The sequence below is a fragment of the Plectropomus leopardus genome, chromosome 2, assembly GCF_008729295.1.
Source record: "Plectropomus leopardus isolate mb chromosome 2, YSFRI_Pleo_2.0, whole genome shotgun sequence".
In the NCBI taxonomy this organism is placed as follows: domain Eukaryota; kingdom Metazoa; phylum Chordata; class Actinopteri; order Perciformes; family Serranidae; genus Plectropomus; species Plectropomus leopardus.
Window position 1 is genome coordinate 2,274,723 of NC_056464.1, and position 26,007 is coordinate 2,300,729.

At 42.6% G+C, this 26,007-nt stretch overlaps 1 protein-coding gene across 1 annotated transcript in view; it reads left to right on the forward strand.

The window, feature by feature from the left end:
• The window catches only part of LOC121949536 (copine-9-like), a 229,848-nt gene that overhangs the window by 13,742 nt on the left and 190,099 nt on the right, over positions 1-26,007 (forward strand). Inside the window, 1 exon segment of the mRNA XM_042495252.1 lies at positions 6,346-6,386. Within this exon segment, the coding sequence (XP_042351186.1) occupies positions 6,346-6,386 (41 nt within the window).

The window sequence follows — 26,007 nt, forward strand, 5'->3', positions numbered from 1 at the left end:
CCGTGTGCTTTTGTTGCCTAAACATAACCACGTGCAGCTTCATTCCACCATGTGCATTTGTTGACATCACAGTAGCGGCATCATAAAATTTAGATAGCAGACACAGAAGGACTTCTAAAATGAAATTTGTAGATGTTGAAGGCCACTGCAAAGTGACAACATGTGACAACTTGGGGCTAAGTGTTAAAAAGGCCAGATCATTGGCCAAACTGAAATTCATTAACTTAAACAACATCTTTTTAACAATGCATGCATGCAGTAAAGTAGGAACAGCCTTTTCTGCAGCTTTTAAATTTTGAAATAAAAAATAATTGTATTTCTTTATCTTATTTTTTTTTAAATGAGGATGAAACAGTACATGTTCTTTTACACATTTAAGAATGTAAATAAACTAAATGTATGATCACATAAGCTTCAGAGGTGTTCTCTACTGTGCTACTTTGCAGGCAGCTGAGAGCTGCAGTGCAGCTGTGTCGGCTGCTCACTCTGTGGTGGTCTGATGCTAAAAAAGTGACTTCAGTAGTGCTTTTAGATTGAAATGCCAGGTAGGTCAGCGAGCACAGGGAGCCAGAACGTCTCAGTGGGAGAATGTCAATCACAGCAGGGGAGGGCTCTGATTGGACACCAAACCTACCCCATATCATGTCCTGAAGGTCTCAATAAGGCCACATTACAAGCAAAAACCTCTGTTACCTAAATAAGATTAGTGTTTTAGAGATTAGGCTTCAAAGACGAATCAGATTCTCTGTTCTCGGAGCAAAAGTGCAGTAGTAAAGTGCATAAAACCCTGCATAGTGTTCAGAACAGAGACAGCAGCCTCGTCATGTGCATGTGGGATTTCTGTGGTATTTCTGCAGAACAGCAGCATGGTCTCTCTAGTGGTACATTGCCCCTTGTTTTTCACGCATGTGGGAGTTGCCCTTTTGAAGTGGAGCCCCTGCTAAAAAGCAACACCTAATAAATCCCTCAATACACTCAAAGAGGAAAAATGCAACGCAACTTAGTGGGAAATCACAGAAAAAATGAATGGAAAAACATACATTTTAGCCTCATTATCGGATGGATATATTTGTTTCATTTCAATTCATTTTTTGGAATTCTGCTGATGTTCAACCTCTTTAACATCACACACTATGTAAGAAATGTCTACACTTGTAAATAAAAGCTACAAGGTAACATGCAAAAGGAATGATGTGATTTAGTAATGAAAAAGTAAAAAGACTTGGCAGTAAAGCCCAGAGGAAATGCCATCTCCATGCAGATATACTGTAAGTACCAGCCAGCAGTCTGAGGCACACATGAACACACACTTACATCTGTAAGGCTATTTATACCAGTGATACGGCACCAGTAAACACCTACATCATACTTATAATAGAAACTGATAACTGAATATATTGACCAATGATTACCAGTCAATGTTTCCAGTCAATGATTACCAAGTCTCTCAGTCAAGGTTTAATTACAGCTCATGCAGAATGGAGAACAATGGACTGGCTGGTAGAGAGACATCATTATCACTGACATCTGTTCGTACACAAGGCTGTTATTGGTGATCTTCCACCTTATACCTCCACACTGTCATACTGGTCCTGTTGATCTTAATGACTGTGGATGCAGTGACTGGCATATATAATATAGGAATACATTGGTGTTTATGTCCCTGGATTTTCCAGGAGGCTACAGACAGGGAAATAGTGAATACATGTGAACACATGTGCATCACATATGCATGCACAAAGTGATGCTTTTCAGCAGCAGCCTCTGGGTCCAGTTGACCAATGATTACCAGTCAATGTTTCCAGTCAATGATTACCAAGTCTCTCAGTCAAGGTTTAATTACAGCTCATGCAGAATGGAGAACAATGGACTGGCTGGTAGAGAGACATCATTATCACTGACATCTGTTCGTACACAAGGCTGTTATTGGTGATCTTCCACCTTATACCTCCACACTGTCATACTGGTCCTGTTGATCTTAATGACTGTGGATGCAGTGACTGGCTTGTACTTCAGGTACTTGGAGTTAAAACTAACATTTTAGCTTCTCTCCCCCCAACACATGGAACATCTTACAATCCACTCTGAAACTCAGTTCACTCTTACCAATTGATCAATTCAGATCTCTGATCACCAATAATTCTGTCACAGTCTGCAAGTGTCTGAAATGATTTTTCATCATTTTAATTGCTTTTAATTGGTTAGATTATTTTAAAGCTCTTTTTGTTGTACTTGTGTGTATTTTTCTCAACGTGCTCTCAATGATCCATCGAGGCTAAATAAAGATTGAACGAATGACTTTACACAAACCCTGGACTTCACCCTGGAGCCTGTAGTTCATGTCCCATATGAAGGTTTTCTAAGCCTAACCGCATGCTTTTCTTGCCTTAACATAATCGTGTGCTTATTTTAACGTTTTGGTGGACGTCCTGGAACGTCTACAGCAGATGCAACAGGATACCTAGAGCATAATATAGAGATGAGGAAGTCACTGACAAAGGGCGATATGTGACGACTTGGGAAGAGAATGTGTTGGGGAGTCAGGTGTGACGCCTCAGGGCCACTAATAGTAGAGGCCGGAGGCATTATGTTGTTCGGCTGTCCATCCGTCTGTCCACCCAATGTAGTGAATATATCTATAGAACACCATGAGGGATTTTCTTCAAATTTAGCATAAACATCCACTTGAACTTGAGGATGAACTTTTTTTCTAAATGGGAAACATGAACTGCCAAAGTCACTGTGACCACCTCTGTCCCATTCTTGTAAACACAAGATCTTAAAAACACCTTGAGGACATTTCCTCAAATTAGGCACAAATGTTCGAGTGGATTCTAGAATGAACTGATTACATTTTGGTGGTCAAAGGTCACCTTGACCTTGCTTCCTCTCATACTTGTGGAATCTCAAGAACACCTTTAGGGAATTTCTTTAGACTTGACACAAACATCCACTTGGACTTAATGATGAGCTGATTAGACTTTGTTAAAGGTCAAAGTCACTGTCATCTTGCATCCTTCTCATTGTCATGAATACAATATCTCAAGGATGGCTTTGACAGAGTTTCTTTTAACTTTGCACAAATGTCCACATGGACCAAAGAATTAACTGATTAGAATCTGGTGGTTGCACTTCAATAAGTATCTCGTGCAGCCCTACTTAAAAAATACAGAACTATCCCTTTAATAGTTTTAGCCATTGTTTCTATCACTTATAATGTGTATAAGTGATGGTGACTGTAGTAACTGCTGAGATGTGGGAACACAGTTTCATCACTACAATGAAGTTTGACTGGGCGAGAAACAGGAGTGGTAGGATGGTCAGGGAGCTTTGGAAAAAGCAGACAGTGCCATAAAACTATAGAAATAAGACTAATGTCCATTTGAAGCTGAAAAGTTGTTGTTTCTTTTCAAATAAAAAAAATGAAGTATAACTGTTAAGTCAGTCAGTGAGTACTGTGTGGGCTTAACTGGAATATGTTTCTGTTTATTTGTGTCTTTGGAATTTCTCCAGTCAGCTCATCTGCCAACAACCCCCACCGCAAAAAAAAAAATTGGAATGGCATTAGTTAAGGTGCAAACTCCCTGGTCAATAATATTAAAGCTGACACATCAGAGGATTTGATGTTTCCTTATTTTGTAGCTGGAGCTCGGGAAATGAATCATACACACACACAAACACAAAGAGCATCCTAACACACACACATCAAATCACTGCCAGGATTACGACCCAATTTCCTCTTAACAACTTGACACATTAGTGAGAATTGACTGCGATAACAAACACAGTGTTGAATAAAGAGCCGAGAAGCAGAAATTGACAGATAGAAACGATCCTCTCTGGAGGGCCTGTGGCTGTCGAGGTGACGACAAGCGAGTCACAGCGATCGCATGCAGCAGCACACTGAGCATCCTCACATGTTTATGGACTGTTGGTGTTAACATACAATACGTTCATGTTCATATTCATGCGGGGACCTCAGTACAGTAACTGTACCCTACCCAACAGTGACAGTTTGTGGTGCTAAAACACAAGTGTGTAAGAGCCATATGGGTTCCCCCCACGCAGATGCTTTTATCACACAGGGTTTAAAGTTTTTTTTACTGAACAGTTTTCAGACTATAATGAAGAAATAAACCCAACAGACAGTCAAAATGAAATGAGCTTTCAGATTCTCCCCAGAAAAATCTCAATTCACAAAAACACATATGACATTTACTGTTGAGCAACAGGGTGTCATTCAAAGCCAGTCCTGACCTCCCTAGGTCCCCAAGCAGAATTCTGCTAAGGGGCCCTCCTACCTGATCCATGAGCCATGTAAACCATGTGCCACTGTCATCACAGGCACACCTGATAACTCAACACATTCTCATCCCGAGTTGTCACATCTTGCTCTTTGTCAGTGGACTCTTGGATAAAGAATGTAAGAACTTCATCATTATATCCTATTAGACATTTGTGTGAAATTTGAGCAAATGGATTCTTGAATTAGGGCCAAAAATGTGTTTTATGACATCACCTTCACCAGTACCTTCAGTAGCTGGCAGTTGATGCGCTCCTGGTTTGCAGAAACAGCACCTCATGGCTCAGCATTACCATGCTGTATAGGAGTTGATATCAAAATGCACCTTTTTTGAATTTTATTTAATTTTTTAGGTAGGTCACTTAAAAATGGCCCACTGAAAAAATACAATATTAGTCTAAATGGATGGTGCATTGAGAGTGTTACATTTTGGTCGGATTGCATAACAGCAGCTGACAGAACTTCTGACCCAGGCAGTTGAGCAGCGGAGGATAAGAAATGTAGCACCAAAGGAAAAGGCTGTGTGACAACAAGGTAAAGCAGTGAAAAAACTCAAAATATAGCTTCCACGAAGACCACAGATACTTGCTGTTAACTACATGTACACATGATAGCTGCCAAGCATTCCCTGTGTCGGTTTGGCATGTTGGTCAGCTGTGATCTTAAAAAATTAACGTGGTGCGGTTGCTAGATGCCTTATGTATATAAACAGCGGGGGCAGTGTAGAGGCAGATCGGATGTGAACTCAGCATTAACATGATAGTAACCTCCTCAATGTCACCACTTCTGCTGTTTACTTCCAACACATGCAATAGTTGAATACGGCCTGAGCTCTCTGATGTGCCCTCTAGAGGTATCCTCCAGTAATACTCATTGTGAATAGGCAAGTATGTAAAAACGCTCATGACGCAGCTGGACCTGAATGCAAAGTTAAACAGCATTAGAATGATAGTGAATTTCATGCTTTCTTTAAAGTGGCATAAATATGTTCTGATATCAGATCCTGTGGGATGCCTGCCTCATCTGTTTCTGCAAACAAGGAGCGTGCCGACCTCCAGTTACTGTATGTCATACACTGACTATATATAACAATTTCATCCAGACCCACTTTCATGCTGCTCTGTTGTACAGGAGGGCTTTGGGCCCTGAGTCAGTACTCTGGCTTTATCTGATATGCTGGAAAAAAATGTTGCATATTTTTGGTCTGTTGTTAATGTAGTTAGCACACATTAGGGTTAACTTGGCTTGTTTACTGTATTATGTGAATTTTGTGGTCACCATGAACTTCCAACTGAACCACATTACAACTCTTAAAATTCGAAAATTGTTGAAGTTTGATGTTTGATAAAAGTCTGTTAAATTTGTGACTTGAGATGAATTTACAGTGCACTTCTGTTTGGGTGTCTGCATTTTGTTTTTGTGCATCTTAAGTTTGTGTGTGTGTGTGTGTGTGTGTGTGTGTGTGTGTGTGTGTGAGACTCAGTGAAATTAATACTCTGTATGGGTAAAATGTGTGATTACAGAAAAGTGGCTGATTATGAATAATTAAAAATACGCTTTAGTTCTAGACATTTTTCCCTAACTTTTTAAAAAGCAATTTTATAAATTACTAATTTCTTTCAAATTGTAGTAAATTTCTTGCCAAGATGATCATAGCCTTTTTTTTCCCAATGTAAGAAATCAAACCAATTTGTTCAGGGTTTAAAAGTTTAAATACTTGTCAAAGGTGTCTAACGCAGCCCAAAAAAAGTGTTGCTGCTCCAGGTTTCAAAGGGTTAATGGAGACGCAAATCTCTGCAGAGCTGGGCTGATGGGCAAAAACTAACCAAACCAAGTCAAGCCAGCCTGTGGACTGTTGAAAAGGGATATGTGTGTCTTTCAGTGCTGTTGTCCTGTTATGTTAAAGATATTTAATGGGCCAGTCTGGATGAAGCCCGGTGCTTCACAATTATTTTAGGAGGATTAAAACTGTACGCTAAATCTGACTGTATCCTCTGTTTCTCTGACAGACAAAAATCTGTTTTCTCTCTTTTCTGTTACAGAAATCTGTTAGACATGGACACCTTCTCCAAGTCAGATCCAGGTAACTGCTGCCATCTCCTCATTCATTGTTTCTATCTAACTCAATGTTTGTAATTCCAGCTCAGCTGTGATTTCACCCCCCCCACCATTTACACCGCACAAGACATTACTCAAAGTGACTGTGTTCAATTTCATGCAGCGATTATTAAAACACCACATCATGCTCCTTATCAGTGCACGCAGCAAGCATCAGCGAGCAGTAACACAGTGAGTGACACTTTCAATCAAATTGGCTCCCAGTTAGGGTGACGGACCACCAGAGGATTATTGACACTTAATGATTGCTGGCCACACACAAACATAGCCTAAATGTGAGATAGAGCAGCGAGAGGTGGACCACAAAGTTACTGTGATCAGTGCGACACTTTGAGGTATTGGGAAAGACAACCAGAGAGAAAAAAGACAGAAAAGGAAAACAAATGATTCAGGGAAAAATACATAATACACACATTACATAATGGTAAATGACAAGGAATGACTGAAAATAAACAGCTGTCACAAGGCGGGTTTGCATCACAGATTTGTGCAAAAATTTAGCAACATTTTTTAAATGTCGATAAAACATAATTGCAAAATGACTATGTATTCACTGAGTGATGTTCTGTGACTTCTCCTCTGGTGATAACATTCCAAGAAGCATGGTGATGAATGTTCAGAACATTAGCAGCTATATTTTTATTGCAGCCACTGCACTTATTTAAAATGGAGAGGCGAGCCCCTTATATGTGGGAGTGGCTATGTACGAGGGATTTCTGGGAGGTGATAGTCCACGATGTGACAGAGGAATTGTGGATTCCAAACTTCTGGATGATCTGCTCAACTTATAAAAGAGTTAGTTAGTGACCTAGAAAAGACAATTCCATTGTAGTTTTGCAAAATATGGCTTTTTCTAATTGCCTGAAATACCAAATCATTTGAGTGTGAAAACCTTTTTGCAATAGATGGGAGTTTTTCAAAATCGTCGCGTTTCTATCAGGCATATTTTACATTTGCAATTTCAATTTGCACAGTTTGAGGGTTAAAGGAAACCTGCCTAGTGTGAGATACAGCAGTGAGAAGTGGATCAGTGCAACGTTGAGCTTTTTGGGAGAAGTGACCAGAGAAAGAGATAGAGAAAAGGAGAACAAATGATTCAGAGAATCAATGATTCAGCTATATCTTGGGAACATAACATTGTTTTTGCCTGTTGTAGTGAAATGTCATTTAATTTGATCAAACTGGGCATCATGCAGAAACATTCAAAGTACAATATTTCACTCTGAAGAGTAGTGGAGTAGATAGTAGGATAATAGTAGGATCAATAGAAAAAGTATAGTAGTATTTCTTTAGCCCTGAAATTTAATTATCAAGTAATTCTGATTACACTAAAACATTATCTAAATTTGATTAAATGATATTTATGCACCTTTTATATGTTCCTCTTATATAAAACTGTTTTTTCTCTTCTGCCGGGCAGCCATTTGGTCACTGGAATAGATAAAAGATAATAAGAAGATAGTTGACAGATAGATAGATAGATAGATAAGAAGATAATTTTCTCTTATCTTAGAAAGAGTACTCCTGATTACTTGTAAAATTTCCTCTTACCTAAGAGAAGAGCAAAAATAAGAAAACAGTGGTGAATCCCAAATATCACTGGGTACCAACAAAATACACAAAAATCCTAGATACAAGCAAAAATAACAGAAAATTTGTTCATACATCGCCTTTTGCATTAGGCCCAATGTATCATTTTACTAAAGACATTTTTTTTAAACCTGGTTGCTGGGGCCCATTTTCCACCAGATAGTTTAGAGTTGAAGTTTAGTTGTACAGGGCACAACCCCTGACTAATCTCCCCATCTATCAATGATTCTTATTTTTTTTTTCTGATTGGCTGTTCAGTTTGAGAAGCTTTGCAGTCCTTTAATTCTTATTATTTTGTTCAAATATTACTAGAGCAGTATAATACATATTGTGGCTATCTGTAAACCAAAAACCATGGCAACAGTAAACGTGTCCCAGCCATGTGAATTACTTTTTAGTGTCCCTGTAGAATCAGTTTCTTCTGTGTTGTGGGCTTTTTGCATTGTTTTTTCTAAATGTTGCACATGTGCCATAAAATTGATGTTTACTTGTGTTAAGTTTATAAAGATATTACTTCCTTTGCAGTTGTTATCTATTTGTAATGCTTACCCTTGCTGGCCACTGTATATGATGTGCTTTTGAAAAAGTTCTTGGATGGGCTAAACACTGGTTTGTTTCACAGACATGCAACTGAGGGAAACAAAAAACGGTTTCTAATTCGACTGTTCAAAGTGTGAATGTGTTTAATATACAGTAGCCTGCCTTTTGGTGTGTATAATGCCCTGTTTGCCTCGTGTGTGTGTTTGTCATCAATGTGTCCACGCATGCCTGTGTGTGTGTTGAGATGTTTGATAGTGAGTGTGTGTAAGTGCTGTTGGCTCATGTATTCCACAGTGACTGCTACTCTGTAGCTCAGATGAATGAGCCTTAGATCTCAGTGTCAGAACACACACAGCACCATCACCAAAAGAAATGAAATTCTCTTTGAACATGAGTCGTACACTACAACTGGAAAAAACCCGGGTGAATTTGGCCTGCTTTTTGCTTGACACAACAAAAAAGTCAAAACAAAACGGAGGTTAAGCAGGAACTCTCTAACTGTAACACCCTCTCCCAGGTAGACGTGGTGCTGTTTGCTGCTGTTGAACAGTCACAGTGATATTTATTTGTGATAGAAAAACCCTCTTAAAGTACAGGAGGAGCTATGACACAAGACTCTCAGGGAACCTGGTAATAGATGCAACGGTCAAAGGTACTGATATCAAACAAAAGCTAAAGACTGTGTGGTATTAAGTTGCTGTGAGCTGTAAATTTACTGCTCTGAGCAAAGGACACAAGATAACGTTATCTGTACCCTGACTGGGCAAAGCATCTCTTCCTGAAGGCAGCTGCCTCCATCTCATGACTCACCCTGAGTCTGCAGCCTGTGGTGTGCGGGTGTGAGGATACTCACAAGTCCCCGGCTGAGCATCGCTATGAGAGGAGAACGAGAGGGTTGCCGTGATGTGGCTGCAAGTCTTTATCCATAGCTCTGGCAGAGGTCGCTGGGGTAGTCAAAAAGCTTCTCAGTGGCAAGGTGCCAGGTGTGGATTAGATTCACCCTGAGATGCTGAATGGTCTGGCCATTGTTGGGCTGTCTTGGCTGACACGCCTTTTCAGTGTCGCGTGGAGGTCAGGTACAGTGCCTGTAGAGTGGCAGACCGGGGTGGTGGTTTCCATTTTAAAAAAAGGGGATCGGAGAGTGTGCTCCAATTATCAGGGTATCACACTGCTCAGCCTTCTTGGGAAAGTTTACTCAAGGGTGCTGGAAAGGAGGCTCTGACCGACTGTCGAACCTTGAATTCAGGAGGAACAATGCAGATTCCGTCCTGGTAATAGAACAACAGATCAGCTCTTTACCCTTGCAAGGCTCTCCACAGGACCATTCTGGTAAAGAAGGAGTTGAGCCGGAAGGCGAAGCTCTCGATTTACCAGTCCATCTATGTTCCAACCCTCACCGATAGCCATGAGCTCTGGGTATTGACCAAAAGAATGAGATCGCCGATACAAACGGCTGAAATGAGTTTCCTCTGCACGGTGTCTAGGCTTAGCCTTAGAGATAGGGTGAGGAGCTCGGACAACCGGGAGGTGCTCAGAGTAGAGCTGCTGCTCCTTCAGGTCGCAAGGGGCCAATTGAGATGGTTCGGGCATCTGATCAGGATGCCTCCTGGGCGCCTCCCGTTGGAGGTGTTCTGGGCATGTCTTACTAGTAGGAGGCCCTGGGGCAGACCCAGAACATGCTGATGGGATTACATAACTCATCTGGCCTGGGAACGCCTGGGGTTACTCCAGGCTGAGCTGGAAAGCGTTGCTGGTGAGAGGGACATTTGGAATGTTCTGCTCTGCCTGTTGTCCCCACGACCCGGCCCTGAATAAGCGAAAGAAAATGGATGGATGGATAGATGATTTAACCCTTTGATACCCGAGCAAATTGGCTTGTGTCCTTTCCCTTATATATATATATATATATATATATATATATATATATATATATATAAATAAAAGGTTGCAAATTGTAAGGTAAATGGTAAATGAACTACTAATTCCATCAGTGTCGGAGAAGCCTGTGAAAAGCCTGTGGAAGATTTTCAACAGTACCCTGAGAGACAAGGCAGGGGTCCAGTCAACCCAGAAGGAACTGGAACTGAACACCTGGCTATCAACAGTGGACAAATCCAGCCTACCTGGGACGTTCAAGGCATGGATATATCAACATGGTATCCTGCCAAGACTCCTATGGCCACTGTTGATATACAAAGTCCCAATATCCACTGTGGAGGGCTTCGAGCGCAACATCAGCAAGTTCCTTCGGAGGTGGCGGGGCCTGCCGAAGAGTCTAAGCAGCATTGCTCTTTATGGTCACACAAATAAGCTGCAACTTCCTTTCACCAGCCTGACAGAGGAATTTAAAGTCACCAGAGTCTGGGAGGTGCTACTTTACAGAGACTCATCTGACATCAGAGTTTCCTCTGCAGGCATTGAGGTCAGAAGGAGGAAGTTGACCATGCAAAGCAAGGCTGAGGCACAGTGTCCTTGTAAGACCCTGTGGCAGTTGGACGTGTGGGACTTGGTAGCCATACAAGACCTCACTACGACAAAGCCCAGGGGAGAGAGAGAAACGCCAGCTTGTTCAGGAGGGGATCCATGCAGAGGTGGAGGAGGAACATAGCAGCAGGACAGTGGCCATGCGCCAGGAGCTTGGAGCAATTGGGACCATGCATCTGCCCGAAAGATAACCTGGACAGAAATTTGAAAGTCAGAACCAGCAAGATTCAAATTTCTGATCCAGTGGGTGTATGATGTCCTCCCAAGCCCATCTAACCTGCATAGCTGGGGACTAGCAGAAACACCAGCATGCCCACTGTGTCTGGCACGAGGTTCCCTGGAGCACATCTTGAGCTGCTGCCCGGAAGCCCTGGGAGAAGGAAGATATACATGGCTCCATGACCAGGTACTGAAGGCAGTAGCTGACATCATCTGCATGGAAATCCAGCTGAGTAAACATCAGCTCCCAGCAAGGCACAATATCGCCTTTGTAAGGGCAGGGGACAAAACTCAAGAGAAGTGCAAGGTCTCAACTCGGCTGCTAGCCTCAGCTCATGACTGGCAGCTAAAAGCAGCTCAAGTTCCCAGAGCACATCGCAAGGACATTTCTCAGGCCAGATGTGGTCTTAACATCAGACTCCTCAAAGCAAGTGGTGCTCTTGGAACTCACAGTCCCTTGGGAAGACTGGATATGGGAGGCCCATGAGCGTAAGAGGACCAAATACCTGGAGCTGGTGGGAACCTGCAGAGAGAGAGGTTGGAGAGCCCACTGTGAACCAATCGAGGTGGGCTGCAGGGGATTTCCAGGTCAGTCTCTGCATCGTGCATTCAGGCTCTGTGGCATTCAAGGGTTGCGCAAGAGGAAGGCCACCAAGAACATCACTGAAGCTGCAGAAAAAGCTTCAAGGTGGTTGTGTAATAAGAGTGGGGATCCATGGTGTAGCGCTCTGCTTGGACACAAGCTGGGGACTGATCACCCCCGGCTGGGTCGCCCAGGTGAGGGTGTCTGATGATCTGAGACCCGAAACACCTTAAGACCCTGGGATCATCACTGAGGATGTGTCCAAGCTGCACCTTTCAGGTGTTTCATAGAACAATTTTTTTTTTTGGCTCCGCCAGCAACACATAAACATTTTCCTGCACGCTGCTCGCTAATCTGTGTTCGCTCTGTCTTCGTGTTATGCATATATAATATATATATATATATAATATATAATGCATGTATAATTAGTCAAAAGCGACCAGCGACAAATCTAGTGACTTTTTCTGGTCATTTTGGGAATGATTGTGTTGACAAAAGTTCTTAAAAAAGCATCTAATATATCCAATTCTGCGGTTCCATGTTACAACTGCGCTCACAAGAGCTGAGCACAGTAAGGGCAGCTGCCGTCTCCTTGTCACCACTCACACAGCACTCATGCAGCATGTCTGACCAGCAGCGCTGCAGTCCCAACCTGGGCTCCTCTGAGCGAGAGCTGTCTGCCCTGCAAATGAATCACGCGTGTGCAGCTTACGACTAATCACAGATGATGATTTTGTACAGTTACAGCAGAGATGTTATGTTTTTGTTTAAATACCCCCCCCCCTTTTTTTTAATTTCACCACCCCAAAATCCCTCACACAGTTCTCTCTGTTTCAGTCAGTCTCACTCACACACTCAGTCAGTTTCTTGTCCCTCTTCTCCTCTAGCCAAATATAAGCTACAAGACAACATTTTTGTTTCACTCTGTTTTTATCAGGTCACTAGAAAACGAAAAAATAAATTTGTAAATACATAAATAGTTAGTTTGTAAACTACCTGGTCAGCCTTTTCTATTAGTTTTGCCTCTCTCAGAGTTTCATATTATGCAAATTAGTTGATTACGTCATCTAGCTACTTCTAGCGACTTTCTGGAGAGCCAATAGCTACTTTCCTTACAGAGGAGTTGGCAACACTGGTCCCAGTGATGTTGTACTCCTATATCAGCACTCTGGGAATGCCTTTCGACAAATCAAATTGCTTGGTCAGAGCTAACTGTTGTATAAACTTGTATAGCACTTTTCTAATGTTTTGACCACTCAAAGCGCTTTCACACTACATGTCACATTCACCCATTCACACACACATTCACAAACTGCCGGCCGAGGCTACCATACAAGGCCCCACCTGCTACTCAGTAACCATTCACACACACACACACACTCTGATAACACAGTATTGAAGGAAAATTGGGGTTTAGTATCTTGCCCAAGGATACTTCAGTTTCTTCTGTCTGTCTATCTATCTATAATTATAAGATTTATAGATATTGTTTTTTGCAACATTTTTTGCATGTTTTTTACCATATCTAATTATCCCCCCGCCCGCCTTATTTTCAGGTTATTCTTATCACTTTTTTGCCAAGTCACTCATCGCATTTTCCCCCGTTTTTAAAAGAAATCAGACTTTTGTCAGATGTCAGAGGTTTTAATGCATTTACAACGCGTTTGAACGCAGCGCAAGAAAACTGATGTCGATCCACGTGTAAGACGTAGAACCACCAGCCATATTTTAACAGCTACAACCTGCTTGAAAAGTAGACATGGGACTTCTAAAATAAGATAAAACATCCAGGGCTTCATCCCTGTCTTTTTTTTTTTTTTTTTGCAGCTTTAAAAACCAACTGAGATTTATTTGATGGAACATTGCGCAACATTTCACACTTCTGGGAACTGATAAGAAGCGTGGTGTTTATGTGTGTCCTGACAGTACCTTAAATCTCACAACCCCAAAACAAACTCTCACAAGTTTATCTTTGTGAAATGTATCTAATTTCAGTTTGTAGATTTGGATCTGGTTAATGGATTCAAGATTTCTCATCCTGTTTAACAATCAGTAATTACTACAGAAGTGTCCTTTTTTGCAATAAATTTTTTCTATTTCTTTGAATAATTTCACATTTTAGTTTTTAAATGGGACCTATAGCATAATTTCTCCACTAAAATTGTTGTTGCTACCACAAACTGAATGCCCTGCAGAGCAGCCTTCATGGATAGCCAGATAACCACAGGGTGAAGCCTCAGATTGCTTTTCACTGTTTGGAAGTTGAACCACTATTAAAATGATTGTTCAGATTTTTTGAAGTGGGGTCGGATGGGGTGCTTCTATCTATAGATATCATTTTACAAACAGTAAATGTTTGTCAGCACGTCCCTAGATTGGAGAGGCAGGCAGAGTTATGTGATGCAATAACACCTCTTGTAGCTCCTGCTGCATCCTGAGGGAGCCAGTTCCTTCTGACAAGTTTATAGCCACAACATCATGTGACCTAGAAAGGCCAAAAAAAGTTTTTCCATTGCAGTTTTGCAAAATATGGCTTTTTATAATTACCTGAAATACCACCTCATGTGAGAGTAAAAACTTTGTTGCATTTTTTTTCAAAATTGATGTGTTTCCATTAGGCATATTTTATATTTGCAGTTTCAGTTTAAGGGTTAACAGAAACCCACTTAGAGAGTTGTGACATTAAACCGAAGCTGTTAAATCACTTACCTCAAAGCCGGACTCCACTGAGAAAAACAGTGATTTAACATCAATCAGTTAGTTAGTTTGTGTCAATGTGTGACTTTGGTGAATCTGAACTAACCCCTTTAAACACCAAAGACACTCAACACAAACTAACAAACTGTTTGAGGTAGCAGTAGACCAGCAGCTCCTGTGGTCAGCAAGGTAAAATTACTATTTTTCTTAATGGTGGCCTTGACGATAGCATAGATAGGGCACTAAAGGGGTAAATGGCTTAAGTGTCAAAAGGGGCTGGCTTTCCTTTTACTTTGGCTGTGCGACATGGACATTGTTTCCGTGCTCGATTTGGAGAATGCATCACCTGACGACTCCTAAAAGGATTGATGCATGCTGATGAACTTTTGATTCATTATTGTTATGAACACTGCACATTTTTGTGAAGTTTTTTTCTCATCTATTTCTAAAACATATAAAAAGTATATGTGAGGTTGTGGTAGAAACCTATACTGGCTTATAAAAAAACACACCCAGAAAACATATGAAGAGTAAAATATAAAAAGTCAAAACAATAATATAGTATTTAGTTGTTCAAAAAAAAAGCCCAAAAAAACAAAGTGCCACAGTGTAAGTAAAAGGTTAACAAATTAAATTCTGAATGTGTGAACATCAGTCATGGATCATTCTCGAGTCAAACAAGATATTTTGACAGCAGAGCAAAAAATCAGAACCCTTTAAACATCATATTACAGACAGCTCAACAACTAGTCTAGTCAATAAATTGGGGTTCGCTAGCTGCCCGCAGTGGGCAGAGACAGACAGAGACAGATGCTGAACTGCTTTCACACTTCAACATGTCTTTTCTAACCAAAAGTCAACTTGAAATAATGTTTACGTTGCCCACACCATGACTTTGATAATTCATCTAAATACATCTGAGATGTAGTTTGGTGCTGCACCAACACACTGTGATGATTTATAGTTAAATAGATGATAAAACTTCTCTTGAGCCAGGAAGCTCAAGCAAACATTCTGATTTTATAAAATGTTGCTGCATGTATGAGGAAAAACAGTAAATGTCATCTGTGATAAACTGAGCATTAATCACAATCATTTCCCAGAGTTTTATGTGAGTGAATAGTGACAGACAGACAGAAAGGAGATTTTCTACTGTGGCGATCAGTCAGGATTAAGGGTATCTTATAAATGTGCTGATTTCCATTCATGAACTTAATTTCAGCAGCTGTTAAATGAAAGATTCTGACAGTTATCTGGTTTATGTGCTGCCTCTTAACTCGGTTTTATGACTAATATCATCTTTGCATGTCACTTTAAAGGTGTTATTACCTAACAAGGGTATCAACCCAACACACTGGGGATTATGTATGAATATATTACATAACTACGTCTAAGCTATAAAACTGTAGCATTCTGATAGAAGTTGAAGGTTCAGAAAGAAACTTCCGATTTTGAACAGAACATATGTCTGGGTTTGCTTACAGTCAAGTAGGGACAGTTAGGCAATCAGACACAAACACACACGCACACACACACACACACACACACACACACACACCTGCACACTGTCAGTCAGCAGGCCATGGATTCTTTATTGACACATCCCATAGATTAGTCTTTCTTTCTAGGCTGGGTGGAGGTGGGGAGCCATGATTGAGGGTAATGATTGTGTCAGAGGGGTCCTGAACTTCAAACCTGTCCTCCCTACTGGGGAAAAGAGGGAAGCTGGACTCGCTGTGGCCATGATGCCCCCTCAGCTCTTTTATGTCCCCAGTTAGACCCTTTATCTGACCCTAGCGTCCGGTCACAACAGGACACGGTCAATACATACTGATAATGTCACCCAGCATTGACAGCTACTGTTAAATGACTGAACCTGTTCACCAGGTGGATCAATGCTCAAATAAACGACCCAGTTTAGAGAGAGCCAGTAAATGGTAACATTCTGTATTAATTGCGGCTGTGTGTTAGAGGTCAGATGCCGTTTTATTGGTGGCAAATGGCAGAAATATCCCGGCCCAGTTGCCGGAAGAAAATGTGGACATTGTACGTTTCTGTGAACCACAGATACATTACATTTGTATGTTTCATTTGAATCATACTTACATTTCTAAAGTCACATCCCAGCTAGCAGGGAATGATCCCACGACATTGGCTAACATTACCTACAAGTTGCAATAATGTTTTAAAGAAAACATTTTAATCTAATGTCCAAAGAACGTTTTAAAGATGTTTATCATTTCAAATAATGTTCCTTTAAAAATTAAATGCTGACAAAGACATGACGTTTGAACTGCAAAATTCTGAGGATGTTTTGGTGATGTTGAGAGTTGACAGATCATAAAATGGTCTTTTATAAAAACGTTCTCAAAATGTTACATGAGAACAAAGGCAGAACGCTATCAAAGCAACAATTAAAAAATGTTATTAAGGACTGAGATTACAGCCCTTATTTTTAAGATGAAAATGTAATGGAAGGTGATATGTTAACAATAACAAAAAATAACATTGTTTGATGTTTATAGAGTATGTTACCTGCACTTTAAGAAAAACAGATGTTGGGAACACTAAGAACATAGCTGGGATAGCTCTCTCTTTTAAAGCTTAAACTGTTCCCGCACCAAGTGTGGATGACTGCGTTTACAGTCACTGCTGGGCTTCAGCCGTGCCTTCATCTCCGTGGAAATGTCTGTGAGATTAGATTTGTGATTCCAGCTATCATCTGCTCACATCCTTTAGGCGGGCAGCACTGACCAGGAAAAGCTCTTCATGATGGGTTTCTCCTCACATCGAAAATCCATCACTCAAATCTTTGCCTCCACACTAAAAAGACCCAAACCACCATCAATTGACTGCTGCTTTGAAGTTGAGCACAGGAATATAAAATCTCCTCTTTTCAAAATGCCCCTCCATGAGTTCTCCATAAAACAGTTTCTGCAGTGCTGTTAGATTTTGGTTGCACTGACGCCATGATCCAAATTGACGCCAACATCTACTGCCGTTATTATTAGTCATACCTCCACTATTTATATATGTGTGACTGTTGTCGCCACTTACATAAACTGCAATATTTGCAACATTACATGCTATCATATATAACATTTATTAATTGAATGTCTATTACAGTTTATATATGTTATTGTTACCATTATTGCTGTGGTGCACTTCTCCCCCTCTCTCCCTCTCTTTCTCTTTTTCCCTCTCTCTGTCTCTTTCCCATATGTTCTTTTTGTCATTGATTATAATTTAATTGTCAGCAATTACCCCTTACCCTTTGTCTGCAATAACCTAACCCCTCCTCAGTCGCTCTTTTTTCAAGGTTTCTATAATTTTTTCCCTAAAAAAACTACAGTCACTAAGGCAGTCCAGTCTGTCCTTCCATTTGTATGATAAAATGTAATGTTATCTACCCCAAATTACCAAAACGTTAAACAAAACATGTTACATGAAGCCATTTTTTTTAAATCAGTGCAGTGCTTTTTTATTTTAGCCTTTCTTCAAATGTGAGTCTGCCCTGTACTGCTGTCCTTGTCAGCTCCCACTGTTGACAGTAATGTGTATCCTCCACTCATGACGTCTCTGTCCACTTCTTTTCACCTGCCAGAGAGGAGCTTCAAAAGAAGGTGTGACATGGGGAGAAGTTAACTTTTTTTCCCAGAAAAATGACAGAGTTAGATGTTTTTCACTCAGTGTCTGAGCAGGCATGGCCATATTAAACTGCTATGGGTTTCTGTGCTCAGAAATGAAGGACGGACAGCCCATAAATTCCCACCTCTTCCTCTGTCTGTGCATCATGTAAAGTATATGTGCTAGAATAAGTAAGGCTTTGCTGATTGTCACTCTTTTATAATCCAAACTTGTACAAAGGTTTTCGAATGAGACTGTGATTCATTAAACATAGTATCTTATGACATTTTAGGGATTTCGTTTTAAACCCTTTCTGTGATTAGGCCTCATGCGACGGTCACCAACTGTTAAAGTATGGCTATCAGAAATAATGAATGATTATTCAAAATAATTATATATTATGTTAAATAATGTGACTTGATTCACGGGGCACCATTCCCAGAAAGGGAAAATGATAGCCAATCAATAAAAACATTCTCATAAAATACACTAAATTATCAATTTGAACTCTGATCAATAATTAAATTAATAATTATCACCAAAATTACCATATTGATAGTGAGGACTGAAGGATTTCAGAGCTCTTGACACAGTAGTTGGAGACTACGACACTTTTGTACAACATTAAGCAGACAGCAAGTATGATTCCAAAACATTTATTCAAAAAGAAAACCAATGCTAAACAAAACACCTCTAACTGCTAATATATGCAAGTATATATACAATTGTGGATGTGTAAATGTGTGTGTGTGTGTGTGTGTGTGTGTGTGTGAGAGAGAGAGAGAGAAAGAGAGAGAGACAAAGAGAAGGTGTGAGCGTGAACACATCAAGAGGCAGAGGTGTATTGACTAACAACAGAAGCACAAAGAAGATGCCAGATTCAAAGATGCTGGATCAAAGATGGCCGCAGAGTGGAGAAGGCCTTAGCTGACCATGTGGTTGGTCAGACAAAGGAACAAAGAAAACGTGGGAACTTTAAGTTCCTTCTCTGTGTGCTTCTGTTGAGCGCCAATTTCTGAATGTATGTATGTGATCAAATATGTATATAAGGTGTCTTGGTTAGAAAAAAGAATGTTTAGTTGCATGCAAGACCCTGTCTGTGTGAGGCATGTTTTGCATGATTTGTCAAAAGACAAGTACAGGCTGAGCAAGACTGTTTACTTTATGTCCTAATGCTATGCCCAGATGCTACTTGCCAATCCAGGAGTGGTAGAAGAGTTCTTTGGGTTGTTGGCTGAAGAAAAGAGGTTCCTGTTCAGTCACATCTGTACAGTTCCCAGCATCCAGGAGGAGGCTGGCCGGTCCTGGTGTCCTTACAGAGATAGCAGTTCAGTGCTATCTCGATTCTGTTCTCCTTTTGGCTTGAGAAGTTAGCTGTGGCTTTCTAACTTCTGTAAAGTCTCTTTAGGCTGGTAAGGTAGAGCTGAGACAAGGCTGCAGCTCCTGCTGTGAGCTTAGGTGTGAAAGGCGAAAGGGTAGCGCAGGTCCTAAAGACCTGCAGCCTTCTTCAGAGAAGGTTGGGAGCGAGAGCCAGAAGCCATTTTGAAGAAGGAATTCACAGGACATGTGACACATGTCCAGTGTAAAGTGTCCAAATGAACGAATCATATGTGTACAACATTTTCAACCAAAAGAAAAAAAATTGTTTTCCAGCCAACCCTCCCAAGTATGTGTCAATTAACCACCTGACCCAACCCAAAATCCAACAGCTTTATGTATAATAGCAGCAAAACTGACAGGACTGAGACAAGGACTGAGCGCAGGGATGTGTGTTTGTGTGTGTGTGTTAGCATGAGCATGTGTGTATTTAAGAGAAAGAGACTGACAGAGAGACGCATTCTCACTCCAAACTCATCACATGGTGCCGCTCTGTCAGGACCGTCCACGTCTACCTATGGAGTTATAGGTATCCTTCTGTGTCAGCTGTTGACATTCCAGGATGCCATTATGGTGATGTCAACAAATGCACATGGTGGGATGGAGCAGCACAGTCCTTATGTTTACACAGCCATGTAGACCATCACAATGTTTAGGATTTGGCACCAAATAATGGTTGGTAAGGCAAAAGAGGCAAATAGTAAGGTGTAGAAAAATCAAACACACATCCATATGGGTAGTGAACACCATACTCCCTGGCAAATCAGTTGTTTGTGGGACCAATCCACGTCCCTACCTGCCCACCCTTTAAGTGCACTCGTGCTCCTTATATAAGGTGGTGACCAGCAGCGCTATCACCTGACACTGTCCTTTAGCATTTCATGCACACTGGACTGGTATTGTCCGGCTGCCAGGTCAAGTGAGGCCACCCGTGGATGTTGCATGTGGATGTGCCCACTGCTATCTGACTGTCTGGCAGCATATGAAAATAATGCCACCAGTTCTGTTCGGCCGGATTCTCCAGTGATGCCCTCTGTGAGCTTTGCATGTGGTCGCGCCTGGTGCCTTCTGGTCATCTGCCACTGTGCAATAACGTGTACGTTGGATGTGTTTTATTTTATTTAGGATTTAATAAAACATAATATTTTTATTATTGAGGTCACAGTTAAATGTGGTGTTCGACTACACTACATTCTATGGAGAGGTGATCCATGCTAAACATCCAAACTTCCCTATCCAGGGAAGGCTGATGTCGCCTTAAATGACACCTCGCTACAGAAAAATATTCAATTGCGCAACAACTGTCATTCATTTTGAGCCATATTCTGTCTCATTCTCTTTGTCTCTTGCTTTTTCTATACGTTACTGCAATGTTTAGGCACAAAACAAAACAACAAACAAAAAACCCATAAGCATACGTATGACATCCTATGTAATTACTCATGTAGTCCTAACTCCAGCAGAAAACCAACCTCACACACATGTACACACACACACACACATACACACACACACACCTAAATGTTTTAGGAGTGCTGGCCTCCATCAAGTAAAGTACATACATAGTGTATGTGTTTGTCTTCTTTATGGATGAACAACACCCCAACCCCCCTCCACACACACACACACACACACACACACACACACACACACACAGACAAACACACGCATACACACACACACACACACACACCAAGCCTGGTCAGTGCCCATAAATGCTTCTCTTTCAACCAAATGGAATCAGTTAACCAACCATCCCTAACCTCTTTCTCTCTGTTTCGGTATTTATTAATTTAGCTTGACCCTGTTTTCCTTTCCTCCCCTTTGCTGCTCTCCTTTTTTCCATCTTTGAAGGGAGGAGCAGAGAGATTTGGGATGTATGGGTCCTAGGGGTGGCTCGGTCATTGTGGTCGACTGTCCCACTGAAGCAGAAACATGATGCTTTCTCTGCACTACAGTGGAGGAGAGGAGAGGAGATTGAAGGAAAAATGATGAATTAGGAAATGAAGGAGAGGAAGGAGAGGATAAGAAAGGAGGAGAAGTAGTTGAGTGAATAGCAGGGTAGGGGAGAAAGGGACATGTGGAGGAGAAAAGGAGTGTGGAAGAGAGGAGAAATAAATGTCAAGGGACAGAAAGGAAAGGAGGCAGGAGAAGGACAGAAGAGTAGAGGGAAGAAGGAGATGAGAAAGGAGGAAAGGAGAGGAGAGAAGAGGGAAAAGAAGGAGAACAGGAGGAGGGGAGGAGGAGTAAAGGAAAGAAGGAAAGGGGAGAAGGAAGAGATGTGCAGAGGAGAGGAGAGAAAAAAAGAAAGAAGACAGGAGGAAAGAAGGAAAGGTGGAGATATGACATTTGGTTTTTGGATGCTTGATACTACATACCTGCTACTTTATGCAGCAAAGCAATCAGTAATGGACACCATCATGGATGGACATGTCACACATCCAGTCTTCCTGTGGAGAACTGGAGCTCACAATCCAAAGGTTTATGTTTGTTTGTTCGTTTGTTTCAACCTTTTGTAACCTTAACCAAGTGTTTTTGTTTAACTGGGTGCCACTCCCAACTCATACCAGTGCCTGGGCAGAGTCCCGCAGTGACAGATATTGATGCAGTTAGGGACCCTTTAGCATCAGTATGAGATGTACCCAATGTCATTTTTTTGGACAGTTTTACTGTCATTGTCATGAAAGCAGTTTAAATTTAGTTTTGGACCTAGAAGCGTACTCAGAGACTGATGTTGTGTAATTGGATGGTTTCATTGATAACTAAAGCAAGTTGGTTGAGCAAAGGGAGGAAGGGAGAAGGGCAGGCTGGCAGATGTGGCTTCAAGTAAAGAGACTGGATCCTTGGCTCAGTGTTTTGGCAAGACATGGTTAGGACATGGTTCACAACATCTTGCTGCTTAATCACAAAAATAAAACTTGGCTTAAACTTGGTTTGGTCAATTACTTTACCACGTGTTGATGGGATAATGTGGCGCTGAGTGGAGGAAAGCCTGGAGTTCTTGTATGACTGGCGATGAGTAGATCAGCTGCAGCTGGGCAGCAGAGCCAGAAGTGTAGTGAGGACACGCCTCTAAATAACACAAAGACAGACAAGTCACACACACACTTGACAGACAAGAGAAGACAGTAGGGCTGTGTTCAAAACACCATACCGCATACTACAGTTGAACTCAGTATGCAGTTTCCACTACATATTACATACTGCATACTACGTGCGTTCTACAGTAACATGCAGTATGGCTGTTCTGTTCGATCCGTTTGCAGTGTACTGAGCCAGGCATGGCTTGTTTCCAGTTTTTGAAAGCGGAAGCAAACAATAGCAAAAGTGCTACTGCGTAACATCCATTTACGGTTTGAAATAAAGTAAACAATTGATATACATAGACAATCGTGTTGAGGGCTTACCTGTGAGATGAATAACGCCTTTGTAACGACTGGAAGTGACCAAATGTACCGCTGTTACGTTTGCATTACTGCCGAGTTCCTCCAGTATTAATTTAGCTTTGCTTGGAAAACACTATTATCCTCTTTATTCTGTATCAATCATACGGAGTGCCCTTTTAAACTTTCTGAGTGTATCTTGTTCATATGAAGGCCCAAGCTGGTTTGGTGGTTAAAATTTACTCATGTCAGAGTGGCCTCTAGCCCAGCGAGTAGAGTGTGTTCCCTATGTAAGCAGCAGCGCAGGTGCGATTCCGGCTTGCATTCCTTTGCTGTGTGTCATCCCCATTTACTCTCCCCCTTTCCTGTCACTCTCTAACTGCACTATAATAAAGGCATGAAAAGCCAAAAGAATAATCTTTACAAAATAAAAAATAAATTTGCTCCTGTCTCCTGTATAATTGTACTCCTACTAGCATACATTGGTATGTGGTTTACTGATAAAAGTAATGTAAATGACCTTGAAAGATAAAAATATGCTTTTGGCAAGGCCTAATTAATTAAGTGTAACACTAGAGCAAGCCAAGGACCCCATCTGGTGGTTTAGGTCTGCCCAGCTGTGTGATGGCTGGGCTCAAGCCACTGGACAACAACAGCTGCGCTCTCTGTGCAATGCATTGCGGGAAACAGTAGGCGAGGCAGACTGGTCCAAATCATACTGAGGACTTTTTCCGAATCAGCATGATTTCGCTTTTGTTCGCATACTGCATAGTACATTTTGACCAAATCAGTACGTACTGCTAGTGTAGTAGGTGGTTTCTGACACAGCCTAGAAAACCATGAAATGGGGGACACATTAGGGAGCAGGTTGAGGAAAAATGATGAGTCATAGTAAAAAGAGCAAGAAAATCTGTGTTGGTTGGGCGGGTGGGGTGGTAGATGCATCAAACACTCGAAGGACTTTCACTCAGGAGACTGCTGTTCATGTCCTGTGTGAAACCAGCACTTTTTATAACAGCTAGTATCATTTGTCATGTGATGTCACATTAGTAACAACTAACTAATTTTACATACTTTTGTGACCAAAACCTCAGGAAGTAAAGCTAAAAACAAAGTAAACCTATGAATGAATGAATCTTTATTTCAAACATGTAAAAAAAATAAAAATAAAAGTAAAACAAAACACACAAACAAAAGCAAACAAGCCTTACAACCAAGTGGCATGAACACTTAAACTTAAACCCCTCCCTGAGCTACCACCTTATCGTGGTGGAGGGGTTTGCGTGTCCCAGTGCTCCTAGGAGCTCAGTTGTCGGGGGCTTCATGCCCCTGGTAGGGTCACCCATGGCAAACAGGTCCTAGGGGAGGGACCAGACAAAGTGTAGCTCACAAGACCCCTATGATGACATCAATCAATGGTTCGGGTCACCGTGGCCCCCCCCTGGAGCCAGGCCTGGGGGTGGTGCTCGATGGCGAGCGCCTGGTGGCCGGGCCTTTACCCATGGGGCCCGGCCGGGCACAGCCCGAAGAGGTGACATGGGACCTCCTTCCCGTGGGCTCACCACCCGTAGGAGGGGCCGTAGGGGCCGGGTGCAATGTGAGCTGGGCGGCAGCCGAAGGCGGGGACCTTGGCGGTCCGATCCTCGGCTGCAGAAGCTAGCTCTGGGGACGTGGAATGTCACCTCTCTGGTGGGGAAGGAGCCTGAGCTGGTGCGCGAGGTTGAGAAGTTCCGACTAGATATAGTCGGCCTCACCTCGACGCATGGCTTGGGCTCCGGAACCAGTCTTCTTGAGAGGATGGACTCTCTTCCACTCTGGAGTTGCCACTGGTGAGAGGCGCCGGGCAGGGGTGGCAATACTTATTGCCCCCCGGCTCGGTGCCTGCACGTTGGAGTTTACGCCGGTGAATGAGAGGGTAGCCTCCCTCCGCCTTCGGGTTGGGGGACGGATCCTGACTGTTGTTTGTGCCTATGGTCCAAACAGCAGTTCAGAGTATCCACCCTTTTTGGAGTCCTTAGAGGGGGTGCTGGAGAGTGCTCCTTCTGGGGACTCCCTCGTTCTGCTGGGGGACTTCAACGCTCACGTTGGCAACGACAGTGAGACCTGGAGGGGCGTGATCGGGAGGAATGGCCCCCCCGATCTGAACCCGAGTGGTGTTTTGTTATTGGACTTCTGTGCTCGCCACGGATTGTCCATAACGAACACCATGTTCAAGCATAAGGGTGTCCATATGCGCACTTGGCATCAGGACACCCTAGGCCGCAGTTCAATGATCGACTTTGTAGTCGTATCGTTGGACTTGCGGCCGTATGTCTTGGACACTCGGGTGAAGAGAGGGGCGGAGCTGTCAACCGATCACCACCTGGTGGTGAGCTGGCTCCGATGGTGGGGGAGGACGCCGGTCAGACCTGGCAGACCCAAACGCATAGTGAGGGTCTGCTGGAAACGTCTGGCAGAGTCTCCCGTCAGAAGGAGCTTCAACTCCCACCTCCGGAAGAGCTTCGACCATGTCCCGGGGGAGGCTGGGGACATTGAGTCCGAGTGGGCCGTGTTCCGTGCCTCCATTGCTGAGGCGGCCGACCGGTGCTGTGGCCGTAAGGTGGTTGGTGCCTGTCGGGGCGGCAACACCCGAACCCGCTGGTGGACACCGGCGGTAAGGGGTGCCGTCAAGCTGAAGAAGGAGTCCTATCGGGCCTTCTTGGCCTGTGGGACTCCGGAGGCAGCAGACAGGTACCGACAGGCCAAGCGGAGTGCGGCGGCGGCGGTTGCTGAGGCGAAAACCCGGGCATGGGAGGAGTTCGGCGAGGCCATGGAAAACGACTTCCGGACGGCTTCGAAGAGGTTCTGGACCACCATCCGGCGTCTCAGGAGGGGGAAGCAGTACTCCGTCAACACTGTGTATGGTGGCGACGGGGCGCTGCTGACCTCGACTCGGGACGTTGTGGATCGGTGGAAGGAATACTTCGAAGACCTCCTCAATCCCACCGACACGCCTTCCGTTGGGGAAGCAGGGCCTGGGGACCCGGGGGTGGGCTCCTCTATCTCTGGGGCTGAGGTTACCGAGGTGGTCAAAAAGCTCCTCGGTG